General features: G+C 37.9%; 1 long non-coding RNA gene and 1 gene segment (V, D, J or C); both read right to left on the bottom strand.

Annotated features, from left to right (window-relative positions):
• Nucleotides 1–4,032: 4,032 nt before the first annotated feature.
• LOC101699923 (uncharacterized) lies at nucleotides 4,033–4,525 on the bottom strand. The gene is made up of 2 exons (XR_015446749.1): nucleotides 4,429–4,525; nucleotides 4,033–4,342 (listed from the first exon to the last, which is right to left on the bottom strand). It is a non-coding gene; the product is annotated as an uncharacterized LOC101699923 (long non-coding RNA).
• A 10,428-nt stretch (nucleotides 4,526–14,953) lies between these two features.
• LOC101700283 (immunoglobulin heavy variable 3-72-like) lies at nucleotides 14,954–15,562 on the bottom strand. The segment is given in 2 exon segments: nucleotides 14,954–15,354; nucleotides 15,461–15,562. Coding segments are annotated over 2 exon segments (447 nt in total).
• Nucleotides 15,563–18,519: the final 2,957 nt, after the last annotated feature.

The raw sequence follows: 18,519 nt of genomic DNA, 5'->3' as shown, positions 1-18,519 counted from the left end.
TTACATGATATATTTTGGTTCTTATTTTTTCCCCATTCTCCTGCTCTCCCTTCACCCCCTCCACCCTTCCCTATTTACAAAGACTGTTTCCATTTTTTCCTTTTCTCATATTTTTTCTTTTCCCTTCTTCTCTTTCCCCTTCCCCTCCCACTTCCCCTACTCCTTTAGACCTTTTCTTCCTATTTCACATTATCTATTATACATTTTGATCCTCATTTACACCTTAATTTTTCACACCAGAGAAACTATTCGATATTTACAATGTGTGTCCTATTTATTTCACTTAAGAGTATAGCCTCAATATGCATCCATTTAGCTCCAAATGTCCCAAGTTTCTCATTCTTTATGGCTGAGTAGTATTCCATTGTATTAAAAAAAAAACACCACATCTTCTTTATCTAGTCTACGGCTGATGGGCAATTGGGCTGCTCCAAGTTTTAGCTATTACAAACTGTGCTGCTATAAACATGGGTGTGCATATATCACTGTGGCATGATTCTTTTAATTCTTTTGGGAAGATACCCAGCAGGGGAATAGCTGTGTCAAATGGGACCTCTAATCCTAGTTTTTTGATGTATCTCCATACTGATTTCCATGGTGGTTGCACCAGTCTACACTCCCACCAACAATGGAGAAGGGTTCCTTTCTCCCCACAACCCCACCAGCATTTTTTATTGGTTGATTTCTTGATAGCAGCCATTCTTTCTCGGGTGAGGTGAAATCTCAGCATTGATTTATTCTTCATCTCTCGAATGACCAGTGATGTTGAACATTTTATATATATGTTTATTTGCCACTTTTACTTTGTCTGAGAAATGTCTGTTTATTTCAGATGCCCATTTTTGGATTGGGTCTTTAAATTTGGGAGTCTGATTTTTTTAAGTTCTTTGTATATTCTACATAGTAGTCCTTTCTCTGAGGTACTGCTGCTAAAAAACTTTTCCCAAATTGTAGATTGTCTCTTAGCTCTTCTGGTGGTTTCTCTTGCTGTGCAGAAGCTTTTTAATGAGAAGAGATCCCACATGTTGATTATTTGTGCCAGTTCCCATGCAACTGAGATTTTGTACATAAAATTTTTTCCTACTCCAATGTCTTCAAGAGTTCTACCTAACCTCTGTTCCAGCCGGTTCAGCATTTCTGTTTTAATATTTAACTATTTAATCCATTTTGATTTTAGTTTAGTGCATGGTGAGATATATAGGTCTAGTTTTAATCTTTGGCAAGTTGAAACCCACTTTTTCCAGAGCCATTTATTAAGGAAGCTATCTTTCCTCCAGTGAGGGCATTTGGCTCCTTTGTTGAAGATGAGGTGGCTCAGTGCGTATGTAGTTATTTCTGCATCTTCTAATCTGTTCCGCTGCCCCTCCGGTCTGTTTCTTTGTCAGTATCATGCTGGGTTTTTTCTTAGATTCTTTTATTGGTACATTTTAGGTATACAGTACATTTACATTTATCATTGGGTACTTGTCCCTTTACATGATATATCTTGGTTCTTATTTTTTCCCCATTTCCTGTCCTCCCTTCACCCTCTCCACCTGTGCCTATTTACAAAGACTCTGTTTCCATTTTTTCCTTTTCTCATAATTTTTAGTTTCCCTTCTTTCCTTTCCCCTAACCCTCCCACTTGCCCTACTCCTTTGGACCTTTTCTTCCTATTTTCCATTATCAATTATTCATTTTAATCATTATTTACACTTTCAGTTTCTCATCCCAGAGAAATTATTCGGTATTTACACATGTGTGTCCTATTTATTTCACTTAAGAGTTTGGCCTCAATATGCATTCATTTAGCTATAAATGTCTCCAGTTTCTTGTTCTTTATGGCTGAATTGTACTCCATTTCATTTAAAAAAACCCACATCTTCTTTATCCAGTTTCCAGTTGATGGGCACTTGGGCTGTTTCCGAGTTTTTGCTATTACAAACTGTGCCACTATAAACATGGGTGATCATATAGCATTGTGGTATGATTCTTTTAATTCTTTTGTGAAGATACTCAGCAGGGGAATAGCTGGGTCAAATTGGACCTCTAGTTCCAGTTCTTTGAGGTATCTCCATACTGATTTCCACAGTGGTTGCACCAGTCTTCACCTCAACCAACAATGGAGAAGGGTTCCTTTCTCTCCACAACCCTGCCAATATTTGTTATTCGTTGATTTCTTGATAGCAGTTATTCTTTGTGGGGTGAGGTGGAATCTCAGTGTTGTTTTCATCTGCATCTCTCAAATGACCAGTGATGTTGAACACTTTTTCATAAGTTTATTTGCTATTTCTACTTCTTTGTCTGAGAACGTCTGTTCATTTCAGATGCCCATTTTTGGATTGGGTCTTTAAATTTGGTGGGGGGTCTGATTTTTTTAAGTTCTTTGTGTATTCTGCATAGTAGTCCTTTCTCTGAGGCACTGCAACTAAAAAAAATTTCCCACACTGTAGGTTGTCTCTTAGCTCTGTTAGTGGTTTCTCTTGCAGTGCAGAAGCTTTTTAATAAGATGAGATCCCAGTTGTTGATTCTCTGTGCTAGTTCCCATGCTACTGAGGTTTTGTTCATAAAGTCTTTTCCTATGCCAATGTCTTCCAGAGTTCTACCTAACTTCCCTCAAGTTTAGTGTTTCTGTTTTAATATTTAGATCTTAATTCACTTCAATTTTAGTTTAGTTCATGTTGACAGATATGGATCTAGTTTTAATCTTTGGCAAGTTGAAATTCAGTTTCTCCAACACCATTTATTAAACAGGCTATTTTTCCTCCAGTGAGGATGATTGGCTCCTTTGTCAAAGATGAGGTAGCTAAGCATATCTGGAGTTCTTTCGGCATCTTCTAATCTATTCCACTGATCCTCAGATCTCTTTGCCAGTACCACGTTGTCACAGTGGCTTTGTACCATGTACCACAGTGCCAGTACCATGCTATCACAGTAGCTTTGTAGTATAATTTCAAGTTGGGGATTGTGATACCCCCTGCCTAGAATTCTTTTGCTAGTCCTGATCTCTTCTGGTTCCAAATGAATTTTTGGATTATTTTCTCTAGTTCTGTGAAATATACTGTTGGGATTTCAATTGGGATTGCATACAATCTGTATAGCAGCTTTGGAAGTATGGCCATCTTCACTTTATTGGTTCTTCCTACCCAGGAACAAGGGATGTCTTTCCATTTTCTTATATCCTCTTCGATCTTTTTTTTTCAGAGTGCTATAGTTCTCAATGTAGAGGTCTTTTCCTTCCTTCATTAGATTGATTCCTAGATATTTCATTTTTTGCATGCTATTGTGAAAGGAATTGTTTTCCTAATTTCTCTCTCAGTGAGTCTGTTGTGTACAACAAGAGTATTGATTTTTGAGTGTTGACCTTGTATCTGATTATAAGATTTTTGGCAACACTGATGGTCTCTACCAACTAGAAGTCAGTTGAACAGTGCTTTTAAATTATTAAAATGTCAACTTTCTCCAAACATTGACAAAAGTAATATGAAGTGGAAAGGTCTTGCAGTAGATGAACACCAATATCAAAATGAACAAGAATTCTCAGACCAAAAAATAAAAAAATAAAAAAAAATAATTCTCAGCCCAATCCCAAGGCAGGGGGCAGAAGAAATAGGATTTGGACAGTCTCATTTGGAGGGGAGGATTCCGAGATCCATCTGAGCCATAGGAAGGTCAGGCAGTCCAGCACATGTTTGTTTATAAATGTAACAATTAGTGTCACCATCTGGTAAATGCTATGATAAACAAAGACTTCATTTAAAAATATTATTTTGAAAACTGTCTTGGAAGAAAGAATGCTAGACAAACTTGATTCAAACAAAACTAAAATTCTGATGTTCTGAGTGAGAAGAAATTATTAGACTCACTATCCAGGATGGTGCCAGGGAGTGCTGGATGGACAAGAAACAACAGTGTCTTAGAGCAGCTGTTCATGCCTCCTGTGCACCTGCTCTTGGGCTAACCCCATGCTGTGTCCTGAGCACCCCCTGCTGGTTATGTGCACCCCTGCAGGGAGGTTTAGGTGAGGGCTCAAACTAACATTCCCTCACTGTGTCTCTTGCACAGTGATACACGGCTGTGTCTTCAGAGACCACAGAGTTCATTTGTACAGAGAACTGGTTCTTGGATGTGTCTTTGGTGATGGTCACTCTGCTCTTTAGGGACAGGCTGTAGTAAGTGCTGCCAGAAGCACATATGGCTCCCACCCACTCCAGGCCCTTCCCTGAGGCCTGGCGGACCCAGTGCCAGCAGTAACCACTGGTTGTAATAGAGAATCCAGACACGGTGCAGGTGAGGGACAGGGTGTGCGAAGGTTTCACCAAGTCAGGCCCCGATTCCTGCAGCTGCACCTGGGACAGGACACCTGTGGACAAACAGAATCAGTCACTTTCAGTTACCTACAGGAAATGCCCTCTGCGTGGACCAATGTCTGACATCAGGAACACTCACCTTGGGGAGTTGTCACCAAGCACAGAAGAAAACTCAGCAGTCTCATCTTCCAGACCACACCTTTGCCTTCTCTAGAGACCTTGAGCATCATCTATGAGAAAGCTGTGAGCTCCTATGAACCAAGCAGGGAATTTGAACCCACAGTTTGAATAACAATTTGCATACGAAGATTCTTTTTATAGATGGGGAACAATGAGAACAGGTTGCTCTGGGTCCTTCTGTGTCCTGTGAGAAAAATTCTTTTATATATAAATCCATCTAAATCTATTACAAGAGATCATATCTTCTAAATGAGGTGTTGGAAATCTGTCATAGGATGGCTCCATCTTCCTGAGCCTAGAATCCCTTTCTGACAAGATACTTTTTCTTCCTGAACCTCAACTTGGCTCTCTTTATCCACTCAGGCTCTGGTCCTTGCATCCTGAGTGCTGATCCAAGCACAGCTTCTACCTTCTCTCTGTCCTCTACCCTGTCATGTGGGTCTCATTTCCACTGAGAGCTACTTATTTTGTCACATTGCTGTTGTAACAAAAAGTTCAGGCTGCCTCCTGCTCTAACCGATCCAAGACACAACTTTTCCAAATAGAACAGAGACTGGTTAAAATGATGTGAGCCTTGTGTTTCAAAGATGATTCAAAGAATTTTGGGAAGAGAAAGAGGCAATCTATTTAAAACCCCCATTCCACAGATGACACTGGTGTGTGTAATAACTATTCACTTGTTTTTTAAGCTCAACTTCACCTCATGTTGCAGAGATTATATCTCTAAATTTAAATCCTTCACCACATCATAGACATATTTTTGGAAAATCATTCAGAGCTGTTACCATGTCTACATTGATGATGTGCTTAATACCAACCTTCATACACAGTAATAAGGTTCTGACCCCATTCCTCCACCAAGTTAAACTTAGAAACATCTCTAGACCACTTGCCTACTTCTGCTCTTATTATGTGTGCAGCCCCTTTTGATTCTCTGCTTTGACCTCATGAGGGTTGTTGTAAAGCTTGATGAAATCTTTCCTTCCCCATGGAAGGGGGTGATTGTAACCATTTAGTCAATGCTTTGCTAGCAAAAGTAAAATATGAAGCATAACTAAATGGTTTGGAAAAAAGCATTTACTGTTTACAATTGGACAATTTCTGAATCATATTGCAGTAGTTTTCCCTTTATGCATATGTGTCTCTATGGGAACCTATAATCATCCTTTTCAGGACAATACCCAGGACACTGTACATGTCACAGCATTATAACCTGCTCAGAGATCAGTGGACATAATAGATGACTTTGTATTTCTTTATTTTGTTGACCTTGTATTTCTTTTTTTTTTTTTGGTACTGGGTATTGAACTTGGGATTTGTGCTTGTGAGGCAGGCAGAGGACTCACTGAGCTAAATCCCCAGTCCTTGACCTTGTATTTCTTGATAAATTGCTTGGGACCCTTATTGGAGACATATTTTCCTTTGTGCTTAGACCACATTATATCTATTTGGCAAATGCACTTGGGCTGAGGAAGCCTCCCTACATATCCTGGGGACCCAGGAGGACTGGGGTCCATTCTCTGTTTGAGGTTGAGTGGGTGGAATCTCAGACTCTGCCTGAGGGCTGAAACTTTAAGTCTTTTTCTCTTCTGCAGTTCGTCTGTGAGCAGAATCGGGCTACCATGTGTGGGATGTTCAGAAATGTTGCCATTGCCTGGTTACTTCCATGCCCCTGACCTACCACCCTAATGTCCCTTATGGTTTCTCCTGAGAACACATTTAATTACACCTCCTCCATATTAATCCATATCTCATTCAGCTACCTGGAATATATTCAAGATAATGCTCATTAACAGAAGTTGGGAGATGCAGCTGGAGGGGCTGGTTTGGTAGGAAAGGGTCCTTCTGACTCTGTTGATACGGCAGGATGTCAACCAGGACCTGGACTTGAGCAGATTCCACCAGCCTGGTCCAGTGTGCAGGGGAGAGTGGACCCTTACAGTAGGTCTGCTACAGGTAGCAGCCAACAATGGGGCCTCCTTCCTCTCCTAAACTTTAAAGTGCTGCCCTCTTCTGGGCTTCCTCATAAAGTCAAGAGTCACCAAGAACAGGATCAACATTGATGCTGTTCAGTCCACAACTGTAACCACGGGCCACACTCCACTCTTCTTTACTGAATCACTACGTATGTTCTGCAGCATTTCTACCACACAGTCACTGTCTTAGAAATTTTATTACATCTCAACAGCACATTGTAAAAAGTAAATTTATAGGATATGCCAAGACCATTGGGCAATGAGTGGCGTAGACAGGAGGTTAACCCAGGCGCTATGGACCAGAACTTTGTCTTGATAAGGACGTGCATTAGATCATTCAGTTCTCCATCTGACGTATCTGTGGACATTGTTTTCTTGAGAGTTACTTTGCCTCACATGTCTCACCTAATAAATCCAACTGATTATGACACTAACAGCCAGAACTCATCATAAAATTATTTGAAGTAAACCCAAAATTTTCTAGTAATGAATAATGGGAACCAAGGTAATACTATTTACCAATGTGATTATGTTTATTAATATTCCTACAATAATGTAAGAATTATTATTTTCACACAACATACACTACTACAGTTACTACATGGTGTTATAACATGGCAGGGGAAATAAAATAAACTCTATAATTGAAAAAATTTAGTCATATTTTCAAGAAATATGAAGGGTATGTTACTGCTGTTATGAAAATTTTACTAAGTGATCCATTCATGACTATCATTTATATTAAGATTTCTCATCTTTGGTTTTATTTCTTAATATAAGAGCTCTCATCCCTTAAACACAAGACAACTGAGTAATAATTCTGGTCGTAAATGTGGTGAAGAGCAGGGTAAGGAAATGGATCCACTGTTGGCTTTCTAGAATAGCAGGAAGTTGTGAGTTAGGTCATATCTGAGGGATATAAGTGTCTAAGTGAGGATGTCAACTCAGCTCTGCTTTTAGCAGCCTATGCATACATGGGAATCAGAAGCACAAATCCATTTTATGTGCTCATAATACACCTGCTTCACAGAAAACTATGATTAGGAGTATGACATTATGTATTATATAGACATATATGAGAATTTAAAAGGACTATATACAAAGTAAAGAAAACTAATTAAAACAGAATTATGACATATCTTGTAAAATAGTAATATTGTATCTTAAATATATGTTCACTCTAATTAACTGAACTACACCAAAACTGCATATATGTGTGTGCAGAAGAGACACAAACACAGACAGACACAGACAGGCAAAAAGAAAGATCAAAAATTGTAACATCATATTTTACAAAATTCTATTGAGTAATTCCATCATAAAAGAGCACAGAGAGAACAAAATGATTCCACATTCACAAAGTGAAATAACTTCTATAGAAAATTAAGAGTAAAAATGGGCAAAGGGAAGACTCTTTAATAAATTGTTTTGATATAACTAGATATCTACATGCACATGAATGATAGTCCCATACATTATAAAAAATTAAATAAAAAATGAATGAATCAAAATATTCCAAAATATTGTAAGACTTCTAACAGAAATGGGGAAAATCTCCTTGACATTGATTCTTTCAATAAATTTTAAATTTAAACAGTGGGGGCAACAAATTCAGAAATAGACAAGACAGAGTACATAAAATATAAATCATTTTTTTTCTTAAAAGGAAATAAGCACCAACATAATAAGGCCATCGGTGAAAGGGAGAGAATATTTATATTTCAGTTATCTAATAAACTTCAAACATCTAAAATAAAAAGAAATCTCACATTTTGGTTTCAATGAATTAATAAACAAATGATTCCTTTTTAAAATTGCAAAATATTTGAACAGATGTTTCTCAACAGAGGCATATGAATGGCAAACAGGTATATGAGACAGTTCATACCATCACCAATCATGAATGAAATACAAATTTAAAAATCACAGCTGACCCATTTATGGTGAAGGTTGCAACTGTTTGAACTTTTGTTTGAAATTCTTATGTTTTACCTACAAAAATTTAAGGAAAAAGAATTTGAAGAGAAAAATTTTTATGTCCCCTTATTATGTGCCATTCTAAATATTAAACTCTAGGCATAACTTACTAAATATCAGTGAACATCTGAAAAGTAAAAATAAAAATATTACAGCACTGACAATTTAAAGTTTTTTCTGAAAAACACAGTTAAAGAAATAAAAGACAAGCCACAGACTCAGAAAACAAATCTGAATTTTCCTTAATTTTAAAGAACATGTAGTGAAAATTCCCAAGAACTTGTAAGACAGAGCCAAATATAAAACCATCAAAAATGCAATAAAGATATAAATGACAACGCATGTCTAGGGCTCATGAAAAATTTTAAATGTGTCTTTTATGAAAATATATGTTTATACAGTCATGAGATACACATTATTTAGAAAATCTAAGAACTAAACGTTCGCCAAAACAAATCCTAAGGAAGGTAAGAGCAACAGGACTCATTCCCTGCCGATAGGAATGCAAATGACTCATGCATTTTGGGAATAGCGTATAGAGGTAAAGATAGCAATGGTACAGAAGAATCCAAGGGGTTCACTCAACTGAGCTAAAATCTATGTTCTCATACACCTTGTGAGGATGCTTCCACCAGTTTCATCCCCTTCACCTCTCCCCATTCGGGGAAGATTGCTTATAGGTATAGCTAGGAAATCTGGAGAAGACCTGGAAGGAAGGAACCAGACAGAGTCAATGAGGGTCAGCCACCTTGCTACAAAGGAGGACGAATATTTCTTAGGAACACAAACCCTGCTCTGCCACCTAGACTCCCCAAAGGTGCTCAGCTTTGCAGACTTCTGTTGCAGACTCCATCCCTCAACTTTCTGCAGGGCTCCTTGTACTCAGGGTCCATCACTCCCACTCCTTAAAGAACTGGACATTCAGACACCCATGGTGGAGCCATGTCTTTAAGCATTTGTCCAAACCTACGGAATTCACAGCACCAGAAGCGAAGCCATGTGAGAGTCATGACTCTAGGAGATAGTGTGTCACAGGTGTTCAACCAGCAGAACACAGAAGGACAGGAAGGCAGGGTGCTGCTGATGGGGCATGTTGTGCTTATGAGAGCAAAAGATTCACAGGAAATCTCTATACTTTCTTCTTTATTTTACTGTGAACATAAACCTGAACTACAACTAAATTCTGCTAAATAGAAATAGCAGAGACATTCTGGGAGATATTTAGGTCCTTTTTTAGAAATTAAGCATATCATTGTCATATGATGAACTTTGCTTGTAGCTAATTATCCAGTTGATTTGAAATATGTGTCCACACAAATGATTTCTAACCACTGCTTATGAAAACCTTCTTACTTGGAAGGCTTCCCTACTCTGTATTTTGAACGTAGGGTGAAGGTGATGTGGACATTTTACCATAAAATTAGGATGCACACTTGTTTCTATTATACCTATACTCAATTACTTCACTCAATTTTCTAAGCAAGTCTTCAGCCTCATCATCGCTATCACATCAGCCCCAAAGCAGCTGCTCCTCTCTGGGTTTCTGACACAATCAGAATGTGGGTCAGCATTCTGTGTCTTGCACAGTAATATATAGCTGTGTCCTCAGACCTCAGACTGCTCAGCTCCCTCTGGAGGAGGTGTCTGCATTCAGGCTGACCCAGCCCTGGAACTTCTGAGCATACTTACTGTTGCAATCACCAAATTGGTTCATACAATCCACTCCAACCCTTGTACAGGGCATTATCTCACCCAGTTCATGAAGTGGCTGGTGAAAGTGTAGCCAGAGCCTTGCAGCAGACTTTTTCTGACGCCTGAAGTATCATTTCTTTTCTTTCCACATTGTTTATTGGTGCATGTTAGGTATAAAATACAGTTACATTCATCATTGGGATCTTGTACCATTACATGAGTATCTTGGTTCTTATTTTTTCCCCTTCCCCTGCCCTCCCTTCGCACCCTCCACCCTTCCCTATTTGCAAAGACTTTGTTTCCATTTTTTTCCTTTTCTCATATTTTTTCTTTTCCCTTCTTTCCTTTCCCCTACCCCTCCCACTTTCCCTGCTCCTTTAGACCTTTAGTTCCTATTAAACAATATCAATTATACATTTTTTAAATTACATTATCAAGATCTAGGAGACATTACCACAGATTTTACAGAATTTAAAAAGATATGGGAAGCATATTTCAAAAATCTGTTTTGAAATAAATTTGACAACTTCTAAGAAGTACCTTGGAAGATAAATTAATGAAACTAACTCTGGAGGAAATATAAAATTAGAATAGCTCCTATTAAAGGAAGTATATTCCTAGCTTGAAAACCCTACCTATATGACAACAACAGGCTCGTATACAACTTAACTGATTGATTATATCAAACATTTAAAGCAGAAAAAAGAAGGAACACTTCTCCCCTCATTTTAGGAAATCAACATTGTGCTAATCCTAAAACTGGATAAAGATAATAGAAGAAAAAAGGATGAACATAGATAAAAATTTGTTTAACAAAACAAACTATTAGAAGTCAGATCTGGCAGCATGTAGAAAGTGGTTTTATTATAGGGATGGCAGTGTTGGTTCAGCATTGGAAGATCCACCCCCAAAAGTCATCATTTTAACAGAGGAAAGAAAAAAGCCATATGATCCTGTCAGTTGTTGCAGAAAAAGTATTGAAGTAAATTCCACAGCTGTTCATGGTAAAAGCTATCAGGAGACTAGAAGTAGAACAGAACCTTCTCGACAAATTTAAAGACATGTACTCCATACTTCCAGTGAAAGCGCCCTATAAGAATGGAGAAGATACAATGCTTTCTCCTTAAGGTGGGGAACCAGGGAAGATATGCCTACTCTTCATCTATCCATTAAACTTTGAAACATAGGCCTAAACCAAAATAGTCTGGCAATAAAATGACACAATGAGGATAGGATTGGCAAGGGAGAAGCAAAATCTTTATATGTAGACGAAATGATCATCTACAGAGAAAATACTAAAAAATCTCTAGGAGCCTCAAGAAATTGTATTTGAATTTAGCAGGATTAGAAAACACGAGGTATATATAAAAATTCAAGTCTATGTATACTTGCTATAAATGAAGAATTGGATACTGAAATTTAAAAGTTATGTAGGAGTACAAAGGACCTAGAAAGGTAAAAAGAAAAAGAAAAAAACAGTGTTGGAAGACTAACTTTAGTGTCTAATTTTAAGACTTCCTCTAAAGCTAAAGTAATCAAGGCAGTGTCGGTGTAAGGAAAGACATATAGATTATTGGAATAAAACAAAGAATCCAGAAATAGAACCACACATATATGGTCCACTGAGCTTTGAAAAATTATTTAACATTAACATTTTATAGAACGTAAGCTCAATTCAAGAGCCAAGGAAAAGATAGTGTTTTCAGCAAATGGCACTAGAACACCTGATATCTGTATATAAAACATTAACCTCGGGCCGGGGATTTAGCTCAGTGGTTTCATCGCCTGCTGCGCAAGCGCAAGGACCTGAGTTCAATCCCCGGTACCAAAAAAAAAAAAAAAAAAAAATTAACCTCAACCCTTTATTTCCATACATAACAATAACTTGAAAGGATATGTGAACCTAAATATGAAAGACTAAAACTATAAAACTTTAAGAACAAATTATAAGGGAAAATGTTTATGAATTAAGGGTAGACAAGAACTTCCTAGGCTACAAAAAACATGATGTATAAAAGAAAAAAATGATAAATGAGATTCCATCAAAATTTAGAACTTTAAATGACATAGTTAAAATGAAAAGTAATCCCCCAGCACAAAAAAAAGTGAACCAAAATGAAAAGTTATCCTTAAACAGATCATATTTACAATGCATATAACCTATGACCAGAATATATAAAGAACTCTTACCGCTCATTAATAGACAACCCAATTAAAAAGTAGACACAAGATGATAAATAGCCAATATTGCACAAGGAAAGGTATGCAACACTAGAATCAGAAAATACTAATCAGTACAATAACAAGATTGAATTATACACTCATTAGGGAGATGAAGTTAAAAGCTTTAAAAGCCTTGTCATGACTTTTTCTTTTTGTTGGATTCTCCCCCTTTGCATTTAATTTGTCACGCCCAATGGATTCATGGGGTTGTGATCCTCATTGTCTTTTCCTAGGATATTGTCTAAAATTTTTTGGAGTGTTGGTTTGGTGTTCATGAAGTTCCTAAGGTGCTCTTTATCATGAAAGTATCTCGTTTGTCCATCAATTTTGAAGATAGTTTTGCAGGGTACATCAGTCTGAGTTGGAGGCTGTTTTCCTTTAGGGCTTGAAATACATCACTCCAAGCTCTTCTTGCCTTGAGGGTTTGCATTGAGAAGTCTGCTGTGATTCCGATGGCCTTTCCTTTGTATGTGATTTGTTTCTTTTCTCTCCCTGCTTGTAGAACTTTGTTCTTCTGTTAGGTTTCTGGAATCCTATTATATGCCTATGTGTAGATTTTTTTTGATCAAGGCTATTTGGAGTTCTATTTGGATATGCCTCACTTATCTGTATGTCAAGTTCTTTTCCCTTGCTTGGGAAGTTTTCTGCCATCAGTTCTGTGCACAATTTTTTTATGTCATCTGCACTCTCTCCTGTTTCTTCATTGACTCCAATCAGTCTTATGTTATTCTTCTTTGCATTGTCTAGCAGCTGCTGGATTGCTTTCTCGTGGTTCTTTACAATTTTAAAGCAATTTTTCTTTTGCTGGTCACTAACTGCAAATTTGTCTTCTATATCTGAAATTCTGTCCTCACATTAGTTCATTCTGCTGCATAGACTTTCAATGGAGTTTTAATCTCCTGGAAATCTGTTTGCATCTGTTTCATGGATTCCATTTGTTTCCTATGTTGGGATTCCATCATTTTCTTCAGATCTTCTATTTTTTTTATCTGTGTCCTCTCTAGATTTATTAATCATGTCTTGCATTATGGGCACAATCTTTGCTGTTATGTGAGAAATTATTTCTGATTTCATTTTTTCCAGATCCTCTTTTGTTGCCAGTTCAGGGAGTCCAGGTGGTTGAGTATCAGATTGTTCCATCTCATTTCTCTTTGGCGTTGCTGTAGGTGATCTGGAAGTCTGTTTTTGAGACTTGTTTATGTGTCTTCTCGTTTCCATGGGGGGGGGTGCTGCTGGTCCCTGCTCAGCTCACCTCCTCTGCCCTAGGAGTGGTGGAATTGTGGTGGGGAACCTCCTCATGTTTGCTGGGATTGGCTTACCTCCTCTTCCCTAGGAGTAGTGGAATGGTGGCGGGGAGCCTCCTCCTGGGCGCTGGAATTGGCTCACCTCCTGTGCCCTAGGAGTAGTCTGCCTGAGTTATCCTTATCTCAGCCCCAGACTGCACCTGGGAATTAACACCATGGAGAGGAGACAAGAGTGAAGGCAATGCCCCCTGAGAGTCTCTCATCCCCTCTTCAGCCCTGAGACAGAATTTCCTTTCCTGTAGCAGTGGCTACCAAGAAGAGGATTCTGCAGGTAGAGTCCATTGTGGAAGTTGTGCTCTGGGGGATTCTGCAAAGGATGATATTGGTTGTGGGTGCTCTGGGTCATAGCCATATCAATATTTACCTCAGTAGGCTCAGGTTTTTGCATATTCATCAGGCATGGACCTTCTTAGCTCCATTGTCTTCCATACTAAGGAAACAGATTAAAAAAACAAATTGGGGAATAAAAACTAAGGATAAATATACTATTTTAAAAGATAATTAGATGAGTTCTGAATGTGATGTATGCAGTTATATATAGGAGAGAAGGTAAGATTTAAATTTACTAAATTTTATCCATCACTGACACTAGATATCTCTGTCTTGCCTCTATTCTAAATACCAAAATTGGAGGTGAAAAGAGAATATCACTGAGGTATGACATGTTGACTGTGTGCCCTCAGGACCTGGTCCTGGTGACCACATAAGAGTCATTTTTGCCTTCAGAAATGACATTTGAACATGTGTGGAGATGAGAATATATGTATCTTACTATCTGTTATGGCTTGTGTTTAGATGTCCCCCCAAAACTTCATCTGCATGAGGTGGGGTTTTCTTCAGATGTGGCTGAATCTGGAATGTGTGATACTGGGATTAAAGGGAAGTGATTACTAAACCACTTCTTGTGTGTGAGTGATTGGTTTGGCACCACCCTCATCTGGTAGTCTGGGTGAGATAAAAGGGCCAGAAAAATGCTGTTACAGTCACTTGTGTTTGCTGCTTCCACAGCCATGAACTTTTGCCCCAGTGCCACTCTGCCTTGGAGCCAGCCAATTATGGACTGAAACCTATATGAACTGTAGGCCAAATAAACCTTTCCCCCTTTAACTTTGGGTGTCAAGTATTTTGTCTCAGCAACAAGAGAAAAGTACCGAACACACTACTGAATGAAATTTTAAATTCAGGGACATGAACATATAGAGTCATGAATGCAGAGTCTCCTGGGGAATATGTCACACAGACAGGAAGCTTCAGATCCTGACAGGAAATCAGATTGGTCCACCCTCTGAACGTGTCTGGACTGATACTGAACTCAGTGTGTCCTGTGTGCCCCCTGCTGGTCCTGAGCAATACAGCAGGGAGGTTTGTGTCTGGGCTCACACTGATGTCGCCTCACTGTGTCTCTTGTACAGTAGTACATGGCTGTGTCCTCAACTTTCAGGCTGTTCATTTGCAGCTCCAGTGTGCTTTTGGAGTCATCCCTGGAGATGGTGAATCTGCCTTTCACAGATGTAGCATACTCTGTTGTATAACTGTTACCGTTGTTTCTAATAAGACCAACCCACTCAAGACCTTTTCCTGGAGCCTGGCGGACCCAGCTCATGTAGTAATTACTGAAGGTGAAGCCAGAGGCTGCACAGGAGAGTTTCAGGGCCCCCCCAGGCTGCACCAATCCTCTTCCAGACTCCACCAGCTGCACCTCACACTGCACACCTGCAAACAGAGAAACATCCTGCTCAGAAAAATGTCACACATGTCCACTGTTTATCCCACTCCTGTCCACACACACACTTAGTATCTCTTATTCTTCATTAATTACCTTTTAAAAGAGCAACAAGGAAAACCCAGCCCAGTGCAAGCTCCATGGTGAGCTGTCTATATTCAGTACTGATTGTTGAGTCAGAACACCTGGCATTCAGAGCTGGGCTCCTCTCCAGAGAGGACTGGGCTGCTTATATCAGCAGAGAGAGGCCCTATTTGCATGTCCTCCTGCTATATAGAGAGCTCTGTGGGTTAGAAGCAGTAAAATTTCAATACCAGATTAGATGTGAGCTTGCAGGACAAATCTGGTGAAAATAATAACATTTAAGGAAAATGAGAATTTTATGTAACTATGTTATGATATTCACTTATAATTCATAATAGCTTATTTTTACACATTCAAACAACACATGATTCAGGTGTCAGTGCATACTCCATTGTGCAAATGTAGAATTCCTCACAGAAGCACAAGTGAGTGATTCAGTGTGATTAAGGGTTCATACATGGTCTAAATGCAGTGGACCCAGATCCTCCCTCACAATCTCCAGGACAGAGTTAGACATCCATAGTGAGATTCACAAAGCCTCTTACCTGCATTAAAAATGTGCTCCAATTTTTCTTCACTCCAGTGTTACCTGTGCTTCAGGGATGCATCAACCTGTGTACATCACTGTACATCAATGTAGAAGGTTGTAGGTCACCTGTAAGGCAGTCTTGATTCAGCTCAGGTGAAGTAGGTTTGCACAGAGATGTCAAATACAAATGCTGCTACAATTTGTCTGTGTCCAAAGTACATAAATTTGGTGAGGAGAAATATAATATAGTGTCTTTAAATAATCTCTACATCTGTCAAACTATCTATCATATATTTATCTACCTACCTATATACATCATTTTTTTCATTTATAAAAACTATAACCAGAACTATCTAATTTATGCTGTGCCCATTCAAACACACTTTTACTTCTCCAGTAGCTTCTGCTTGGACTATCAAGATGTACGTAATCTAATATTTATCACAATTCAGAACAAGATCCCTAGTGTGTATGACTTCATCAAATGTTTCCCTTCATTGAAACTTCTTTACTGCATTACGTACTCAAGGACTGTAATATAGTTGGACTTATTTATGTAGAACTATGACATTATCTGTTAGAAATCTGTTAGAAAAAAAGCTGTTAGAGAAAAGAGACTAATCACCTATAAAGGAAAGCTCATCCAAATCACAGCAGACTTCTCAACACAAAACCTTAATTCCAGGAAAGCATGGAGTGAAGTATTTCAAGTCCTGAAAGAAAATAATTTCCAACTCAGTTTGACATACCTGGCAAAACTATCTTTCTGAATCAGTTGACAAATAGACACTTCCATGACAAAGAACAGGTGAAGAAATTCATGACCACCAAACCTGCTCTACAAAGTGTTCTGAAAGATATTCTAGCAAGATATAACAAAAACCACAATTCCCTTCAATCCCCAGTACAAAAAGAAAACATAATTCCAAAAACACCAATAGAAAGAAGCCACCAGGCAAAGCAAAGAATTAAACAAAGGAAAAAGACAGGGAACCAACACAGAAAAATAATACGACAAGGATGAGCCAATACTTATCAGTTATAACCATCAATGTAAATGGTCTCAATTCATAAGAAATACACCTACAAAATGGATCAAGATCCAACAATTTGTTGCATACAAAAAACACATTTAACTCAAAAGAAATTCATAGACTGAAAGTCAAAGAATGGAAAACAATACTTCATGTGACAGAAACCCAGAAAAAAGCAGGGGTAGCTATTCTATTTGCAAACAAAGTCAACGTCAAGCAAACACTGATCAAAAAAGACAAAGAATATATATTTTTAAAAAGACAAAGAAGATCACTACACTCTTGTTAAGGGAAAACTCCAAGAAAAAGAGATAACAATCATAAATATATATATGCCCCAAATACAGGTACACCCAACTTTATAAAACAAATGTTGATGAACATGAAAAATCAAATAAGCACTAATATAATTGTAATGGGGGACCTCAATACCCCAATGTCACATATAGACATATCAACTAGACAAAAAGCCAAAAAAGAAATATCATAACTGAACCAAACCTGTGAACAGATGGAATTAGTAGACATCTACAGAATGTTCCACACCACAACAGCACAATACAGATTCTTCTCAGCTGTGCATGGGATGTTCTCCAAAATAAACCATGGAAGAGCTCACAGAACATGCTTAAGCAAATGAAAAAGAGTTCAAATTTTCTTATGAATATTATCAAAGCATAGGGCAATGAAATTGGAAATCAATGGCAATAAAAATCACAAAAAAATCATAAACACATGGAAATTAAATAACATCCTCCTGAATAACCAATGGGTTACAGATGAAATTTAAAAAGAAATTAGACAGTTTCTACAATTAAATGCTAATACCAATACAATGTATGGAACTTAAAGGATGCTATGAAAGCAATCATTGGGGGAAATTTATACAGGTGAACACATATCAGGAAAACTGAGCGAGCTCAAATAAACAACCTAATGTTGAACTTCAAACTTTTAGAGAAAAAAAAAGAATAAACCAAGCCCAAAGTTCATATGAGGGAAGAAATTGTAAAAATTACAGCAGAAATTAATGCAATCAAGACTAAGTAAACAATGCAAAGAATCAATGAATTGAAGAATTAGTTATTTGAAAGATTAAATAAAACTGATAAACCTTAGCCAACCTCATTTAAAAAAGAAAAGACTCAAATCCATGCAATTAGAAAGGAAATGAGTGAAATCACAACAGATTCTGTGAAAATGCAGAAGATCATGAATACTTATTTTGAGAACCTTTATTCAAATAAAGTGGAAAATGCAGAAGAAATATACAGATTCCTAGACATTTGAATTACCAAAGCTCAATCAGGAAGATATAAAAATTCTAAATAAGCCAATAGCAGTCAATAAAATTGAACAGATAAAAATCTACCAAAAAGGAGAGGCCCAGGTCCTGATGGATTCACAGCTGAATTCTACAAGAACGTAAGAAAATGTAATGCCAGTTCTCCTCAAACTCTTTAATGAAATTCAAAGGGAAGCAATAATCCCAAAATCATCCTGGAAGC

Source organism: Heterocephalus glaber, unplaced genomic scaffold (assembly GCF_053883595.1).
Source record: "Heterocephalus glaber isolate CG9 unplaced genomic scaffold, H.glaber_assembly_v1.0 deba00001724, whole genome shotgun sequence".
In the NCBI taxonomy this organism is placed as follows: domain Eukaryota; kingdom Metazoa; phylum Chordata; class Mammalia; order Rodentia; family Bathyergidae; genus Heterocephalus; species Heterocephalus glaber.
Note: the sequence above shows the minus strand (reverse complement) of the source record. Positions and strands in the feature narration are given on the sequence as shown.